The sequence below is a fragment of the Octopus sinensis genome, linkage group LG11 (genome assembly GCF_006345805.1).
Source record: "Octopus sinensis linkage group LG11, ASM634580v1, whole genome shotgun sequence".
In the NCBI taxonomy this organism is placed as follows: Eukaryota; Metazoa; Mollusca; class Cephalopoda; order Octopoda; family Octopodidae; genus Octopus; species Octopus sinensis.
In genome coordinates, this window is record NC_043007.1 from 24109131 (window position 1) to 24128212 (window position 19082).

General features: G+C 38.2%; 1 protein-coding gene across 1 annotated transcript in view; it reads left to right on the forward strand.

Moving 5' to 3' along the window:
* LOC115217014 (adenylosuccinate synthetase isozyme 2) overlaps positions 1-19082 on the forward strand; it is an 85251-nt gene that overhangs the window by 39272 nt on the left and 26897 nt on the right. Inside the window, exons 5-7 of the mRNA XM_029786538.2 lie at positions 2179-2224; positions 3538-3599; positions 6663-6744. Coding sequence (XP_029642398.1) covers positions 2179-2224; positions 3538-3599; positions 6663-6744 — 190 coding nt within the window. The remainder of the gene's footprint in view (positions 1-2178; positions 2225-3537; positions 3600-6662; positions 6745-19082) is intronic.

Here is a 19082-nt window from a genome sequence, read left to right on the forward strand (position 1 = left end):
ATAACAAAGAATTAAGTAAAATAACATTGTTATCATTAAGCTAGAGTTAGAGACATAAATTGAGACTAAGGTTTGGTGGAAGGTTTTAATTCAGAACTTTTGAAAACCAGACATTTGTACTAAAGAGCCAGAGCCGGTTTCGGCCGGGTTGGTAACGAAAGGGTTAAAACTCCAGTGCTTTTTTGTCAAGCATAACTGCTATTCATAATCCTTCTTTTCCAGAACATTCGGAGAGGCACTGAGCACCTACACGCACACATATACACACACGGGAGTAACTTCCGCCTACCGAATTCAATCACAAAGCTTCGGTCGGCCCGAGGCTATAGTAGAAGACACTTGCCCAAAGTGCCATGCGAACCTGAAAACCATGTAGCTAGGAAGCAAGCTCCCTAACCACACAGCTATGCCCGCGCCTCTCTTCAAAATTCCTTCCTTGTCCGTGTTTTCTTGCAATCATTAACTTACCAACAACATCAGTTGCATTAAGTCTCACTGCTTTTGAAATGAAAAACATGAAAAAAATTTTCAAGTTGGATTGTCCCTCCCTTCAATTCTACCACTACTAGATATTATATTTTCTGATGAGGAAGAAATAATTGTCATTTAACTCATTAACCCTTTAGTATTTGCATTATTCTATCAAAAGTAATGCTTATTTATTCACATGGTTTAAAATTAATCCTGCTTTGAGATTTTGATGAAGTAACTATTCATTTTTAGAATGATATAGTAGGGCTGGTGTAAGAGGCCAGATCTGGCCAATTTAAAACAGGAGAGAATATTTTGGCCGGATATGGCCGATTTAAATGCTAAAGGGATATGATAACTCATGGAATTCTCTTCAATGTGGAGAATGTAGAGAAAAAGTAAAGCTTGGAAAGAAATGAAGCATTCATGGCACTGCTGGAGATGTAATGTTTGTGTGAATGAATGATGGAATGCAAATGAGCTGAGAGAAAGAGCAGCTTGAAGATGAATCAGATGTAGTGTATAAGAGAGAAGACTGCTTTGATAATGGATATATAATGCAGAAGGTGACGGCTGGGTAGTGAATTGTCAAAGCAGTGTCCAAGTGGGAAGAACTAAGTGAGCTATAGGAAAAAGTAATGGGAGGCCTGTGGCTGAACCTTAAAAGGAAGATGACAAAATGTGAGAAGATGCTGTCCTTGTTTAACCCTTTAGCATTTAAACCGGCCAAAAGTATTCTGCCTGTTTTATGTTCAAACTGGCCATATCTGGTCTCTCACACCAACCCTACAATATCATTTTAGAAATTAACAGTTACCTCATCAAAATCTCATAGCTACAAGATAATGCATGATTAGTTCAAAACAATGTGGATAAAAAAAGGATTAATTTTGGCAGAATAATGCAAACACTAAAGGGTTAAACCCTTTCAGGTATTGAAAGACAATATAAACTCATGTAATTTTCTCCTCTCCATACACACGCAAGCATGTATCTGACTCATATACTGTTCACTTCCCAGACATTTGTACATTACTGCATATGCTTTATACGCACTTTTGACAAGTTGTAGTGCACCTGAGCACTGTATACAATAATTTCATTATTATATTATTGTAATTAGTGAAAGACAGATACTATATTTGAGAGAAAAGAAAATGCCTCAAAAAGAGAAAAATCACCTTGGGTCCTTTAAATACTGTGCTTCAATGTACAAAAAACGTTTTACTTAAATACATGCTGCTGAAACTAGGATGTGTTAGATATGGCCCTGTATCCTTTATTCCATCAAAAAATAACTGAAGGCCTACTTGGTGAGAAGGGAGATAATGCAGTTGACCATAAATATTGCAGAAATTTATCATCTGTTGTTCCTTTTTCAATTAACCTTACACTGATATAAACTCCTGTATAAACTAAATGATGGGTTTCCTCACAGTTTCCACCTATGAAATTTCAATCAATTATATTGGCCAACTTGGGACTATGGTAAGAAGATGCTTGCCCAAGGTGCTGCACCGTGAGATTGAACTTAGAACCACATGATTGCATAGAAAATTTCTTAATCATATATATGACCATGCCGCTGCTCATCATATGTTTGTTTTGCTTCAGTATTTTGGTTTGAGCTGTCTTCTCCTTTGATTCAAATTATTTGTCATGTTTTTGTTGTGTGTCTCATTATCTACTTACCTTTTTCTCTTTTAGAATTGGAACCACTAAGAAAGGAATCGGTCCAACATATGCCTCTAAGGTATGCAAAATCTGTTGTTGATTCTAAAATTCTAGTAACTTCTGGCATTCTAATGATTTTTTATATATATAAGAAAAACAGTTTCATAAAATGAATAGTTTAACCAGAAGTCTAATTTGTAATTGCTTTCTTCACATTTTGATTCTCCTGAGCAACATCTTGGGAATGTGTGTATGTCGTCTAACATTTTTTGGTCGGCTAAAGCCATCAAAGCGCAATAGAGTTAACAGAAACTGTAGATGACCATCAAACAGACTTGAGTTGCTCTTGAGTGGTAGACTGTCTAACATCACCATTTGGCCCGTGTGAGCCTTCAGTGACTAGTCCAAAGCTGCTAGTCTGGGATAACTCTACCCCTCATAAATGTTAGAGGTCTATGGCTAACCCATTTATGAGATCTTATATGAGAAGCTATCATTCAGTCTTGTCTTTTATTTAGATATAATATATTATCCAATATCCAGTTTAACTTTTCTTTTTTTTATGGGTGTTTAGCTGCAATTTTTAGCAGGTTGAGTGAGCTTGTAGAGAATCCCTTGTTTGTATGTGAAAAGTTTTCTCGTTAGAATTTTGACTGAAGTTTTATTTTTTTTCAATCAAAATGAAAAATGAAAGAGTATTAATCAACCAGTAATCTTCTATATGGTCAATTAACCTGCTAGAAATAGCAGCTGAATCTCCCATAAAACATATTCTTTTGTCTGAAAAATGATGGACATTGGATAATATCTCTAAATAAAATATAAAATACTAATGGCTTGAATTTGGTAATGTGTCTGCAGATTCAAGAGATGACTTGGTATTAAACATTACCAGCAGCCAACATATATTGGTCTTTTGTTGAAGCATTTTCTAAACACCAGTTTCATAATTGCAGTAAAGTTATTCATTCAGAACAATAAACTTAATTATTTTATTAAATATCCTCCAAATTCTTGATAATTTTTCAAACTTTTTTGCATTTATTTAAAATTAACTGGTTGGTTGCCAAGTTAATATATTCCTTGGTGATATTAACATATCTCCTGTGGGAGCCTCTACATGATTGTTTGACCTGCTAAACAGTCACCAATTCTCCCTCAAATCACATCCCTGCTATTTCAAAAGAGAAAATAAAACAGTGGGGTGCATTGGATATATTATCAACACTATCCTAGGATAATAAAGGTGGGGTTCTCAAAGCTAGAATTCCTTTTCATGATATCTGTTCAGCCAATGCTGACCTGAAATCTTGAGACTTCTCTATACAATATATGTATATATACACATATTGTATGTACATAAACTAAATAATGTTTTAATATGATTGCTAGGCAACAAGGAATGGTCTGCGTATGTGTGATCTTGTTGGTGATTTTAACCTATTTACAGAAAGGTAAGTATTTTCATGTCAATGATTTTGCTGTTGATATTTTCTTTATAACTTTATTAAAATAGAATTGTTATATTTTCACTTTATTGTTGTTTCTGTGGAGCATATTTAATATATACCATATACACTCAAGTTAAAGTCGATTAAAAAAATTTTTTAAAGCAGCTTTTCGGGGGTGAGTTTAAAAAGTAAGGTGTCAACTATTGCATGAGCCTTAACTTTAAAGGGTCTAAAATTCATATGTGAATCCATAATATATCATTGGTGAAGTTCTTATTATGTAAATGGTTAAAAAGTATATGAATTGTAGTGTTGATTGTTCATTGAAAAACACATCTTACAATCATCATCGTTTAACATTAATTCTCTATGCTGGTATGGGTTGGATGGATTGACAGGATCAAGTGAGCTGCAAGGTTGCACCGAGTTCCTGCGTCAGTTTGGCATGGTTTCTTTGGCTGGATGCCTATTCCTTAATGCCACACTTTACAGTGTGTACTAGGTGCCATCAGGGTTAGTAAGGTTGCTGAGTAACTAGCAAGAGAAGAAAAGAACAAGAAAAAAATAAATAAAATAGTTTTCTCAACTAAGTGGGGAATGTACAGTGTGAACCAAAAGTCACGCACAAAATATGTTCAAAATGCTCTGGAGTTGCTAAAGACATGCTTCAGTTTTTCTAAAATTGAATGAAATAGAATAGTGATGAATACACATGCTTGTACATGATGAATGAATATCATCATCGTTTAACGTCCGCTTTCCATGCTGGCATGGGTTGGACGGTTCAACTGGGGTCTGGGAAGCCAGAAGGCTGCACCAGGCCCAGTCTGATCTGGCAATGTTTCTACAGCTGGATGCCCTTCCTAATGCCAACCACTCCGTGAGTGTAGTGGGTGCTTTTTACGTGCCACCGGCACAGGTACCAGGCAAGGCTGGCAACGGCCACAATCGGATGGTGCTTTTTACGTGCCACCGGCACGGAGGCTTGTCAGGGCGGCACTGGCTACGACAACGTTTGGATGGTTCTCTTACGTGCCACCGGCAATGGTATCACAGCTACAAATTCCATTAATAGTAATAATAATAATAATAATTCAACTAAATCGTCACGTTTTGGTGTGTAACTTTTGGCCCACCCTGTATTTGAGAGTAGGGAGTTGGCTTTACACTAGTTGGGAGGTTAAAGTCTGACATACAAGCACAGGTGTCTTACTATAGAGGAGATGCATGCCTACCCCACATTATATGCGGGTGGACATATATCTCCTGTATAAGTAACATTTTCAAAAATCACAGGTCACATAACCCTTGGTAAATATTTCGTCTACTTTTTGATTTTGATTTTTTCACTGGTGAAAACCTGCTACTTACCATCCAGCACTTGTCTTAAACCTAAAAGTCCAGCCTAGTCTTCTTTAATTCCTGTTATGCATAAATTCAGATGGCTTCATAAATGTGATACATGCTCTATTTTGACAAAACTATAAAGTACATCTGCATGTACCAGGTAAATAGTACTCAATAAGTGTTCCAAGGAAACTATATCTCAGCTGATCTGTGCACAGAGAAAGACTGCAAAAAGTGTGAAATATGTAAAATTGGTGGAAGATCTTGTAAAGTAAGAAATCAGTATTTACTTTGAGAAAAATTGTGTGTTGATATAATATAATATAAATGAATGTCCAGTTGTTATTGGCCACCAGTGTAGTGGTTACACCGTCAAATGGTAAGTTGACAAAGATTTGGTTTCAGGTTGTAATAATATGTGTCAAAAAGTATGTGAACCTTATAATATTGTTTAAGAACATTATAAAAAGGAATTTCTGTATCCTGCCCTTATATGTACAAATTCATAGGTTGATCTGTTATTTCTGAAAAGCTAAGGTTGACTTGTACTTGTGATTTAACAATTAATTTTTAACGAAAGGAAGTGGTGGAGGTAACTTCTTTCAGATGGGGTCGACTTTACTTGAGTATATATGGTATATAGATATTGTTGGAATGTTGGAATATATTGTTATATGTTGTAGTGTATTGTAAACAATAAGCTCATTTTATATATATATATATATATATATATGTATGAATGTATATTTTATATGCACTGTTTTTACATGTGTATAAGTTGCACTATTTCATACTGGATTCTGAGAAAAGCTAAAACTATGAAGGGAAAATGTTTTGTACCAAGATTTAACACTAAATTAGGGGTATGACTTATACATGAGTAAGTACAGTATATTACATTTTAATTATATATATGTATATACATATATATATTTTGATGTTATCAGTACCGTTATTAATTTCTCTGGTGATTCAGATAAACAGCCTACTACTGGTACACACTGCTGTGAAACAACACAAAATCTGAGTAAGCTTTCTCATCTAGTTTGTAACCGAACAAATTTTATTTTAGAAGACTTCTACCTCCAAACAAAAAAAGAAAAAAAAGGAAGCGTTGTTTTGTTAAATCAATTTGTTTTTGCCAGTTGCTATATTTTTACATGTTTCTCAGGGTAGTCCTACATGTTTGAGTATGGGGCTTCACATGTGGCCATTGCTTTTTGCAAGAAAGCAAGTTGCATGCACACACACATACCACACCCTACTCAAATATCTCTTATTCTCCACTTGTGAGTATATCTCTGGCTGACTTAGTAACTCTCTTGCTTGGCAAGGGTCTTAACATGCTTTTAATTCAGTGTTTTCTTATCTGTGTGTATCTATATTTGGTGGGATGGACAGTCCCTGTGATTAACTATCTTCTCTCCATTTTCATTTTTATTCACCTTATTTTTTTTTTTTGTCCTTTCTGAAATTTGATCCATGAGTTTGTAGCAAATGCTGTTATATGAATCACTATTTTTTTTCTTTCTTTTTCTCACTGTATTGTGACAGATATAAATTCTTTGTTCTGATTTGTTGAAGTTTTGTTTTTAAATATTATACACTCCTTTATATCATTCTTGCAGGGAGTGCACAGTGAGTATTTCAGCCCCACTCTCATCTCTTTTCCACAAACATTTACACTAAACTTCAACCGTTGTTAATTTTCCATTGTAGATTCAAGAATCTCATTGACTATCACAACACCTCATGTCCGGAGCTGGCTTTGAATGTGGAAGAGGAGCTGGAAAAATACAAGGTTGGCACTTAATATTGATCTCTTTGTAGATAACAGAAAGGCAAGTTGGACAGTAATAACAGCTATGTGTAAACATTACATGCAATTCCTCTACAAGATCCATTTCTGTTCCCCACTTCTCTCATGCTTTAACCCCCTCATCCCTTAGCATAAAACTAACCCCACCCTTTTGCAGGGTTTGTAGTCTTGTGAGTTGCATGGCAATCTCACTGGTGCCAGTGGCACAAAAAAAGAGGAAAAGAAAATGACACTGCATATGCTGTGAAATGGTTGGCATTAGGAAGGGCATCAGGTTGTAGAAACCATGCCAAAGCAGGCATTGGAATACAATGCCGTCCTTGGAGGCATCAGATCTTGTCAAACTGCCAAACTCATCCCAGCATGAAGCATCATCATCATCATCCTTTTATGTCTATTTTCCATGCTGGCATGGGTTGGATAAATAGCTACCATTGCATCAGCCAGGAATCAAACTTGGGCTGCCCACATGACAGGTGAGCATTCTACCAGATGATTATCACACACACACACACACACACACACACCACACACACACACACACACACACACACACACACACACACACACACACACACCACATATATTACTTTATTTTCCGTTTTTTTCTCCCTTGTGTAGATCTTGTGCAGCCAAAATAGTGGGATAATTCCTAGTGACATAAAATGGTAGTTGATGCATTAATAAAAATAAGTTTCTAAGTGCAGCAACAAGACATGACAGGTTTTAAGATTACAACATTTAAGAGCAAGCTTTTATGTGACTGTGAATGCAAGGTCATTTTAAATGCCACACATGTTTAGAGTGGATAATTTTGCTGTGGTAAAAATGAGAGAAATAAACAGAGTTTTTAAGTGAACTGACAGAAATGAGTTGCTGTTTGTTGTATTCATTCAGCTAAGCATGTACGAAATCTCATGTTGAGGTGAACAACAAAGAGTCTTGCTTGAAGTAGAAATTTTGTTAATGCTACGGATGTGAAAGAATGTGTAGCTAATCTGTGAATGTTTATATTGGTTTGTAACAGTTATGTAAGCTGCCATGGTTTGTGTCTTTAATAGTTGTGCATTCACTTATCTATCCTTATTCATGCAACCTGTGTGAATTTGGCTTAGTTATGCTAAAAAACAAAAAAATATGTAAGGCGCAGGAGTGGCTGTGTGGTAAGTAGCTTGTTTACCAACCACATGGTTCCGGGTTCAGTCCCACTGCATGGCACCTTGGGCAAGTGTCTTCTGCTATAGCCTCGGGCCAACCAAAGCCTTGTGAGTGGATTTGGTAGACGGAAACTGAAAGAAGCCCGTCGTATATATGTATATATATATATATATGTGTGTGTCTGTGTCTGTGTTTGTCCCTCTAGCATTGCTTGACAACCGATGCTGGTGTGTTTACGTCCCCGTCACTTAGCGGTTCGTCAAAAGAGACCGATAGAATAAGTACTAGGCTTACAAAAGAATAAGTCCCGGGGTCAATTTGCTCGACTAAAAGCAGTGCTCCAGCATGGCCGCAGTCAAATGACTGAAACAAGTAAAAGAGAGAAAGAGAGCTTGTGGTAGCTGCTGATAAATCTGTAAATGGCTTGTGACAAATAAAACTGTGAATTCCCAACGTATCATGTTCAGTGGAGAAGTTAGATTTACACGATTACAACACTGGTGTGTAAAGAAGTGGTATGTAACTTCCTGAATAGTTTTTTTTTTCATTAAGAGTAGAGTCCACAGTGATCCATAGGTAGGAGAGGTGCAGCCGGAGGGTAAGTGTCCATAAGAGAATCCGTAAAGGGTAGATAGGTAGAAAGTCCAGTGGAGAAGTTCGTGTGTGATAAGAGATGACAGGATCAACTGGTGTGACCACGTGAGCGTGTGATATATGGGAAGGGTTCACGAAAAAAACAAGGAAGACAGGTGGTGTAGAAAACAAACAGATGTATTATCTGTTTGTTTTCTACACCACCTGTCTTCGTCTTTTGTTTTTTTTTTTGTGAACTCTTTCCTGAATAGTTGTCTATCATGGCTGGTAAATAGTTGTGGTAATTGATCAATTCACTACGCAGGTGTCACCTTATGCACCATACCTTGCAACGATGGTTGAATGAAAAGTGGGAGCCATCAAAAAAAAGCCACTGCAATGAGAGCTGTCAAGGAAGGGCCCTCAGAATGGGGCAAGGATCTGAAATGTAAGAGCGTTCAATTCTGAGATAAGGAGCGCTGAAATCCATAAAGCCAAATGTGTGCTCTGTCTTTTATAATAACTATTATAACATACACTTGGAATGGTCCATAGGTTGTAATAAAAATAAGAACTGCTCTGAATCTGTGTTGTAAACATCTAGGCTATCTTAGCAGCATAGTAGGCCCCTGGGCAAATCTAATGTAATGGGCCCTCTGGTATTTATTTGACAGCAAGGCAAAGTATACATAGATCAGAATTGGCCCCCTAGATCTGTGGGGCCTTCAGGCAACAACTGTCCAATGTGCTCGTACCTCAAGATGGCACTGACAAACAGTCTACATTCTTTTGAATATAGCAGTTTTAACAGCATGTGTTCTTGAAAAGGAAAGGCAGACAGTAAATTTTTGGTATGAATTTTATATCTGCGTGCCCTTCTTGTCACAAATATCATGGTAACATGGACAGATGCGTGTGCTCACACACACATATTATTGCTAAAACATTTGAGATTCTTTAAAGTAGCAGTTGTCTAATTTGCAAATATTAAAGCCTCCTCTCCCCATACGATACTGCTTTTTTTTTCTTTTTTGCATCCCTCTTAATGCAAAGACAAATTGAGTTTGCATTGATATAATTCTATCTTTGCCAGGATGTTGAATATGTTTAAAAAGTGGGGAAAACACGTTCGTTTTATTAAACATGTCTATTTGTCCACCCATTTTGCTATCTCCACAACCTCTGCTCTCAGTAGATTGAAACCCCCTTTTTTCTCACCTTCCTATGAGAAACACATCTTTGGTGTCAGGAAATATTTCACTTTAAGGTCAGTCACTGATCTTCAAGACACTTCAAATAAGACCCTCCACATAACAGTTCACATTTATAGGACTGCTGTACACACACACCTCAAACTGAATTCCAATTATAATCATTTGATTGTTTGGTAGAAATTCACTCATTAATATACTACAGCCACTGGCTTAACAACATACAGTTACTTCTTTCAGTGTTGCAATGGCCTCTTTTCCATTGAAGGAAATGTCACCTGGCTGGTGACTTTGATGTGGTTGGTTTTTAATTTGGATTACTGTCAGCTGATGTTTGAACTTGGATGATGTATGAAGACAGACATTGAAAAAAAGAAACAAAGAAAGCAACCAGCCTTTGTTTCGTTCTATGTCCATTGGTTTTGTGATGTGGTTCCTGGTGACACTCCTTAAATGTTTAATTGGATGCATTTATGCCAGGGTCAAGTCCACTGCTTCGTGTGTGTGTTTGTGCACACACACACACATTAATATTTCACTTAGGCCTTACAATACTAATAATCTGATGTTAGAACTCGACTTACAGCTGTAAGTTAATGAAGTTCATAGCATAATTTTGTTTTCCTTTCTTATTTATTTAATTTCATATTACACTCTGTACTCGTGTGTGTGTGTGTGTGTGTGATATCATTGAACACTATACTCTAAATCATCAACATATTATGTGTGTCTTCTCTTTGTATAAGTAAATACATATCTACTAAATGTTTTTTACAATACATAGTATTATTAAATCATTGTATGAGCTGTAGATATTTCCCTCTTTCTATATATTTATCTACTATGCTGTGTGTATGTACATATATTTGCTTGCATGTATATATGAATACACACACACACACACACACACACACAATAGACTGAACGTCAACATACATATGCATGCCTAAGTACTTTTCTTATCTTGGATACATATTTATTTCAAGTTTTGTATGTATGTATATATTTGTATATATCTGTATATGTAACGATAAACTAACTCGGAAATGGATGTGTGGCATTCAATTAACCCTTTCATTACCAACCCAGTTGAAACCGGCTCTTTCTCTAAGTACAAATGTCTTGTTTTCAGAAGTTTTGAATTAAAATCTTCCACCAAATCTTAGTCACAATTTATGTTTCTAATACTAGATTAATGATAGCTAAGTCATTTGACTAAATTCTTTGTTATATTTAAAGTAATTGAAAGAAACACAGAGCATCTCAAAATAAATATGCCCCATTCATAAAGGAGGTAGGAGAGCAGAGGCCAAAAACTAGACCTATCTCTCTGACCTCATGCATCAGCAAGGTCATGGAATGAATAGTCTGAAGAAAATGACTTGGTGACTGACACCCAACATGGTTTCTGACCAGGAAGAAGCTGTCTGACTCAGCTCTTACAACACTATAACTTGGTGCTGAAACAGATGCTCAACCACTCAAATGTGGATGCGATATATCTCAACTTTGCAAAACCATTTCTTAAAGTTGATCATGGAATGATATGTCACAAACTGCGTGATCTCAGTATTGTTGGAAAATTGGGGGAATGGTTGCATGACTTTCTGAAGGATAGAAGTCAGGTGGTAGTTACCAATGGAGCCACCTCCAATGACATGCAAATAGTGAGCGGTGTACTGCAAGGCGCTGTTTTGGGACCACTACTGACCATAATGACCCTCCCAGACATGCCCTTAGCAACACAGAGAGCCACAATCAGAAGTTACGCAGATGATACAAAAGTCTCACAGGTGATACAGAACCCTGGAGACACTATGCACCTGCAATGTGAGCTAGATGAAATATACAAGTGGGCTGAAAAGAATATCATGCAGTTTAATGCTGAAAGCTTTCAAGCTTTGAGCTATCAGCATGCAAAACTAGATGCAATACCAATTAAATACATGGGACCTGGAGGGATTGCAGTCCCAGAGACACAGTCAGTGCGAGACCTGGGCATTTACATGAGTTATGATGCATTCTTCCATGTGCATGTTGCTAAATTGCCAATGAAATGCAGGCGGCTGACTGGATGGATTCTTAGAACTTTTAGAACAAGAGATCAGGAAACCATGATGGTCCTCTGGAAGACACTTGTCCTAAGCCACTCTGACTATTGCTCTCAGCTATGGTCACCAACCAGTGTCAGATTAATCTCAGAACTTGAGGCAATCCAACGAAGTTACACGAAGAAGATAGCCTCTATGCAGCATATAAGCTATTGGGAAGGACTCAAGAAATTAAGACTCTATTCCTTAGAGCGTAGGCAAGAAAGCTATGCCATAATATACATCTGGAAGGACTTGTCCCAAACTTTGGCATCGAGAGTTACACAAATACTAGAACTGGGCACCACTGCATAGTACAGGGAACTCCAAATTTGCTATCAAGATATAGGACAAGATACTGCAATAACCTGGGCTTCAGAGGTCCACAACTCTTCAATATCCTCCCGAAGGACCTGAGAGACCCTCACAGGGTGGATGTAGGTATCTTCAAAATAAAGCTGGACCTCTTCTTGTCAAGTCTCCCAGATGAACCAACTTCACGGCAGGAGGTGCAAACGAGGGCAGCTGCATCAAACTCTCTCATGCACCAAATGTCAATTCCTAAAAGGCATTCCGTGAAGTAAAATTATGTAGCAACACCAAATGGCGGTGCCCCAGCATGGCCAAAGCTCATGAGCTAAAGCTAGATAGAATATAAAAAAAATATATATATATATATATATATATTATTTAATATAGGCGCAGGAGTGGCTGTGTGGTAAGTAGCTTGCTTACCAACCACATAGTTCCAGATTCGGTCCCACTGCATGGCACTTTGGGCAAGTGTCTTCTACTATCTCCTCGAGTCAACCAAAGCCTTGTGAGTGGATTTGGTAGACGGAAACTGAAAGAAGCCTATCGTATGTATGTATATGTATGTAAATATGTGTGATTGTGTGTCTGTTTGTACCCTCCAACATCGCTTGACAACCGATGCTGGTGTGATTATGTCTATGTAACTTAGCGGTTCGGCAAAAGAGACTGATAGAATAAGTACTAGGCTTACAACGAATAAGTCCTGGGGTTGATTTGCTTGACTAAAGGTGGTGCTCCAGCATGGCCACAGTCAAATGACTGAAACAAGTAAAAGAGTAAAAGGGTAAAGACTATATGTATGTATGTATATATATGTATGTATGTGTATGTATATAGATGTATGTATATAATATCCTTAAATCCTTAAAAATGTTTTAGCCCGAAGGCCGCGGCCATGCTGGGGCACCAATATACACATACACTTCTACCAATATCATCTATTGCATCTCCTGCTCTCTCTGCTATTCTCTGTACATTGGACAAGTGGGACGCCGCTTGGCTGACTGGTTTACAGAACACCTCTGAGACATCTGCCTCAGCAATGACAACCTGGTCTCATGCCATTTCTGCTCTACTGGTCACTCTTTGCAACACCTGTGTGTTCGGATTGTCCTTGCACAGAGGCCATCCAGACTCACGTTTGCGCCGTGAACTGAGATTAATCTTCTCTCTTCACTCTTTTGCGCCACATGGGCTCAACTCTCCTCCCCTTGCCTCTCCCACTCACCTCTTCTCTCTTGCTCCGACCCCTACTTCTCTTCATCCCTACCCTCTTTCTCTTCTCTACTCTCTTTCTCACGCCTACTCTTCACCCCTACTCCCTTTCTCTTTTCTCTCTTTCTCTCTTCAATCATACTCACCTTCCCCTTCCCCCTTCATCGTCAACCCTCAGAAGCCCACCCCACCCCTACACATTCCTACCCCACCTTCCCTATCCTTCCCACCCCATCCCTTACACCCTCTCCAACATACCCCTCTTCTACCCTAACCCACACCCCGCCCGTGCTTTCTCCACTCTCGCCTCCCCCACCTCCCAACACCATCACACCACACCACACTACACCATACCATACAACACATCATCATGCACACACCAGCACTGACCAATTCCCATCCCCCCCACACACACACATATATATATATATGGGAAAATGTGTTGTTGAAAATGTACTTAAATTTCAAAAATCTCATAAATGTTTAAAATACATTTATTTACATGCATATCAAACTAGTTTCAACAATATGTTTTGTTTATCAATGGTAAAAGTGTAAAATTAGAAAAACATCATTATAAGTTTCAATGTTGACAAATCAAAATATTTCAATGTTGACAAACTGAAATGTTTTAATGTTGTTAAATTCTCATGTTCAAAACAGAAAGTGTAATTTTGAAATTAAAGCTGTATATTAATTTTTTAGAATGTACAAGGTTCATTAATTTCAGTGGTGGTCGACAAATCATACTGAAAAAAAACAAGTGTGAGAATTAAAATAGTCAAAAAAGGGAAATTATGGTTTCTCAGATCTTCTGTAAACAGTTGCTTTCGCTTGTAATGGTATGTTTAAGGAAAGATGTATTTATAAATTTTTTTCTGGGAGCGGATCTGATTTTGATTCTTTAAAAAGTTGATGACGTTTTTCTTCCGTGGTCAAGCTTGTCGTTCTGCTTGGTTGGTTTCCTTGCAGGATATGGTTATAGGTCATTCTTGTTGGTTGGTTAAAGGGTGTTTTCATTGTATTTGTTGAAATTCGCTTTTGATTGGTTTGGAATTATGTGACGTCAGCAACTGGTGTTTGTGGAATTTCATTGGACTGGAGGTGGATGACATCAGCATCTTGTGTTTGTGTGGTGATTTGGAGCTGCGGTTTCGAAACCCTGGTGGAAGATTGTTACTATTTTGTGTTGAAATTGGGTGTTTTTTTCTTTTCTTTATACTGCTTTTTCTTCTTTCTAAAGGATATTTAGCTGTGGTTTATATTTTTTTAATCAGTAAGTGTTCCTTATTTAAATGGAAATGGGTTGATTTGTTTCCAGTGCATTGATAGAAAGGGAAGATTTGGTATTTAGGGTTTTTGTCTACGGGGCATTGGTCTAGGTGCTGGCTGATGGGAATTTTCCTAGTTGAGGGGTCCCGGATTTGTTGCCTGTGCACTGTAAGTCTATCCCTCAAAGTTAAGCTTGTTTGACCAATGTAGTCTCCACCACAACCTCCACATTTAAGAACATAGATTAAGTTCTTTGAAGCACAGGTGAAGTCATGTATGGTAAAAGGCCTGACTTAAATTTGTATGTTGAGCCCTCTAAGAGAAAGTTGCAAGTTCCGCAGTTCGGGCAGTTGCATCTTTTGACTTGTGGGGTTATATTTTTGGTGGGTAATTTTGCACTGGTTGGTAATATTTTTAGAGATTGTAGTTGTCTCTTGCTTTTAATAATCCTATGTGTTTCTAGTGCCTTTTTCATTCGTGGGTCCTTCATAAGGATGGGTATTTTTTGGTGGATGATGTTGTATGCTTCCAGGTTTCTTGGATTGTGTCGTGGTGTTTTCTTGTTTTCCGTAACTCTTGGATATCTATCATTTTTGCACGTTCTATTCCATTTTTGATTAGACTGGGTATTTTCTATCAAGTAATGAAGTTTTAATTTCTTGGAGTCAATTTTCTGAGGTTTCAGGATTTGATGCAATTGTGCAAATTCTTCTTGCTAAGTTGTGGAGGTGCAATGGCCCAGTGGTTAGGGCAGCAGATTCGCGGTCAGAGGATCGCGGTTTCGATTCCCAGACCAGGCGTTGTGTGTGTTTATTGAGTGAAAAAAGTTCCACGAGGCTCTGGCAGGGGGTGGTGTGATCCCTGTTGTACTCTTTCGCCCTAACTTTCTCTCAATCTTTCTTCCTGTCTCTTGAGTAACACTGCAATGGACTGGCGTCCTGTCCAGCTGGGGGGAACACATACGCCACAGAAACTGGGAAACAGGGCCCATGAGCCTAGCTAGGCTTGAAAAGGGCGCATAAATAATTGAATGGTATATTTATTTTAGTATGGTAAGAGAATAGAAGATATTGTTTTGAGTCTGTTGGTTTGAAGAAGATGTTGGTTTCAATCTCAGTATCTTTCTTTATTATTAAGATATCCAGGAAGAGTAGTTGTTGGTGGTTGTATTCCATAGTGAATTGGATACTGTGGTTAATGCTGTTGATTAAGTTTTTAAATTCTGTGAGTTGTTCAATGTTATGTGGCCAAAGGATGAAACAGTCATCCAGGTAGCATTTCCAGTTGGTAAGTAAATATATAGGAAATTTATGACAATTTTAGAAAAACACTTCCCTGCTTCCCATAGATACAGCAGGATTTTTTCCAATAAGACAGTTAGAATTTCATACTCTACTCTCCCGAATATATGGGGTACCATCATAGCAAGGTTAAATAGAAAGAATATTAAATTAGCAAGAGGTAGTAATAATAATAATGTTACTGTCAGCACTAATTTAAACCCCTACAATGTGAATAATAATATTAATGGTGATGTAGAAAATAGAAACAGTGGTATTAATGCTTCTAATATATACAATATAAACTGTAGCTCTGAGGTTTATACTAGCACAGGGATTACTGATACGCCTGTTGATGCTGGGATGAATGGAAATGATAGTATAATTGAAGGATGGAGTGATTATACCAGATATGAAAATAACATATACAATAGTAGTAGTAGGATTAATATTAAGTCATAATAATAATGGTATGAATATCAATAATATTAATAGTAGTAATTCTCCTAATTGCAATTGTAGAGTTAAATTCCATTGTCCATTATTAGGGTGAAGTCTAATCCAAAACGTAATCTATAAGTGTACTTTCACAACTGTAGCTGGTAGCTTTGTAATGATTGCATTGTTCAATTAAATGAAGCCACTTGAAACGGTTATACTGCATCACCTCTTGATATCCTGTTGCTTATTTTGATTTCATTCACCTTACTTTGAGTTGTATGGATAATATCGCAATGATATGCTGCTTCAACTTAAGTAACTAATTCCACTGAATCTCCATTATTTCTATGTATTCATATATGTGTGTGTGTGTAGATATATATATATATATACATGTGTGTGTATGTGTATATATATGTATGTGCATATATATGTATGTATATATGTATGTATATATGTATGTATGTATATATGTATGAATATATGTATGTATGTATATATGTATGTATGTATGTATGTATGTATGTATATATGTATGTATATATATATGTATGTATATATATATGTCTATGTATATATATATGTATGTATATATATATATGTCTGTATGTATGTATATATATATATATATGTATGTATATGTATGTATATATATATATATATATGTATGTATATGTATGTATATATATATATATATGTATGTATATGTATGTATATATATATATATGTATGTATATGTATGTATGTATGTATATATATGTATGTATATATATACATGTATATACATGTATATATATGTATGTATATGTATGTATGTATATGTATGTATGTATATATATGTATGTATATATATACATGTATATACATGTATATATATGGATGGATTTCCACCACAGCATCCGAAACTTGGAGTTTTATCATGGCTACCGAATAATTGTCACATATTACATTTACAGATGGGGGGAGGTGGGTATGAGAGAAGAGTAAGAGAAGAGTAGGGCTGAAGAGAAGTAGAAGTTAGAGCAAGAGAGGAGAGGTGGGTGGGAGGAAGCAGGAGAGAGGGGAGGAGAGTTGAGCCCATGTGGCACAAAGGAGCAAAGAGGGAAGATTAATCCCTGTTCACGGCGCAAACGGAAATCCGGATGGCCTCTGTGCAAGAACAATCTGAACATGGACAGGTGTTGCAAAGAGTGACCGGTAGAGCGGAAATGGCATGAGACCGAGATATCATTGCCGAGTCGGATGTCTTGGAGGTGTTCCGTGAACCAGTCAGTCTAGCATCCTGTTTGTCCAATGTACAGAGAATGGCAGAGAGAGCAGGAGATGCAATAGATGATATTGGTAGAAGTGCAGGTGAAGGAGTCGATGATGGGTGCCAGTAAGGAGGGTGGTGTTGGAGGGTAAAGGCAAGTGCGGGAGCAGGGGAATGAGCCAGGTTGGGAGGTTGGGTTGGGGAAGAAGCTGTGGACCAAGAGGTCTCGTAGCTGTGGGCTCATTTGAAGGAGGGGAGGGGTCGGTTAGGGAAGATGTATGAAGTGGACGGGTTGGACTGGATATGCCAGAAAGCTCGGAGAATGGTGCATTGGAGAGGTGGGGTGGTAGGTGAGAAGAAAAGGGAGGCAAGAGACTGCAAAGTGGGTTCGGGGGGAGAACGGATGCACGGTCCACTGAATGTGCTCTGGTAAGGGCAGTGTGGATAGTGGTGAGGGGATATCCACGTAGGAGGAAGTGGCGAGCCATAAGTTGAGACTGAGTCATGGTTGTCACTACAGAGCCTGCGTAGACGGAGGAATAGGGGATGGAAAACTTGGTGTGTTTAGGGTGGGAGGAGGAAAAGTTGAGGTATGAGTGTGAGTCTGTGTTTGTAGTGGATGGAGGTGGTAAGAGTGGAGTGATAAAATGTCAAGAAAGGAGACAGAGGTGTCAGAGATAGTGGAGGGCAGGATGGAAAGATTTGACAAAAGAGAGGAAAGAGTCTAGATGTTCTCGGGAGAGTGAGGTTGCACTGATGCAGTCATCAATATAATCGCCACATAGTTCGGGGGTGGGGCCAGTGAAACTTGAGAATATTTGGGCCTCAGCAAAGCCAACGAACAGGTTCGCATAGTTAGGGCCCATTCTTGTTCCCATGGCCACTCCCGAAATCTGCTGGTAGAAATCACCCGCAAACGAGAAGCAGTTGTGTGAGAGGACAAGTTCGGCTAGACGAACGAGTGTGAAGGCGTTGTGTTGGGGGTTGAGTCTGAGGTCAAGGAAGTGTTTCAGTGCACGCAGCCTGTAAAGGCTCTGGATGTCGAGAATGAAGAGAAGTTTAGAGGGGCCAGGAGGGAAGGAGAAAGAGTTGAACAGACAAAACGCTTGGTTGGTGTCATGGATGTGAGAAGGGAGAGAAGCCACTAGGGGTGCATGGAGACGGTCAAGATATTTGGAGAAGTTAATCTGGTCCACAGCACGCTGGCAGGTGCCCGCAAAAGGATCAACTGCTTTGAATTGGCCTGGAGCAGGCATCCATTGGGGTGGTCGGCGGCCCAGGTCAGGGAAGCAGTTCTCCTCATTAGATGCGGGTGGAGTGTCATCGAAAAGCACACACAACCTAACATGGCGCAAAAAGCTGGGGATATCAGCATGTGTCTGAAATTCATTACAAGATGGAGTGAGGGGGATGAAACGCAGACCCCTACTGAGGATGGAGCGCTCTGCCCCGGAGAGGGGAAGATCTGGCAGAATGGTAACAGCAGACTGAAGTGGAGAAGGGGTGGATGGAA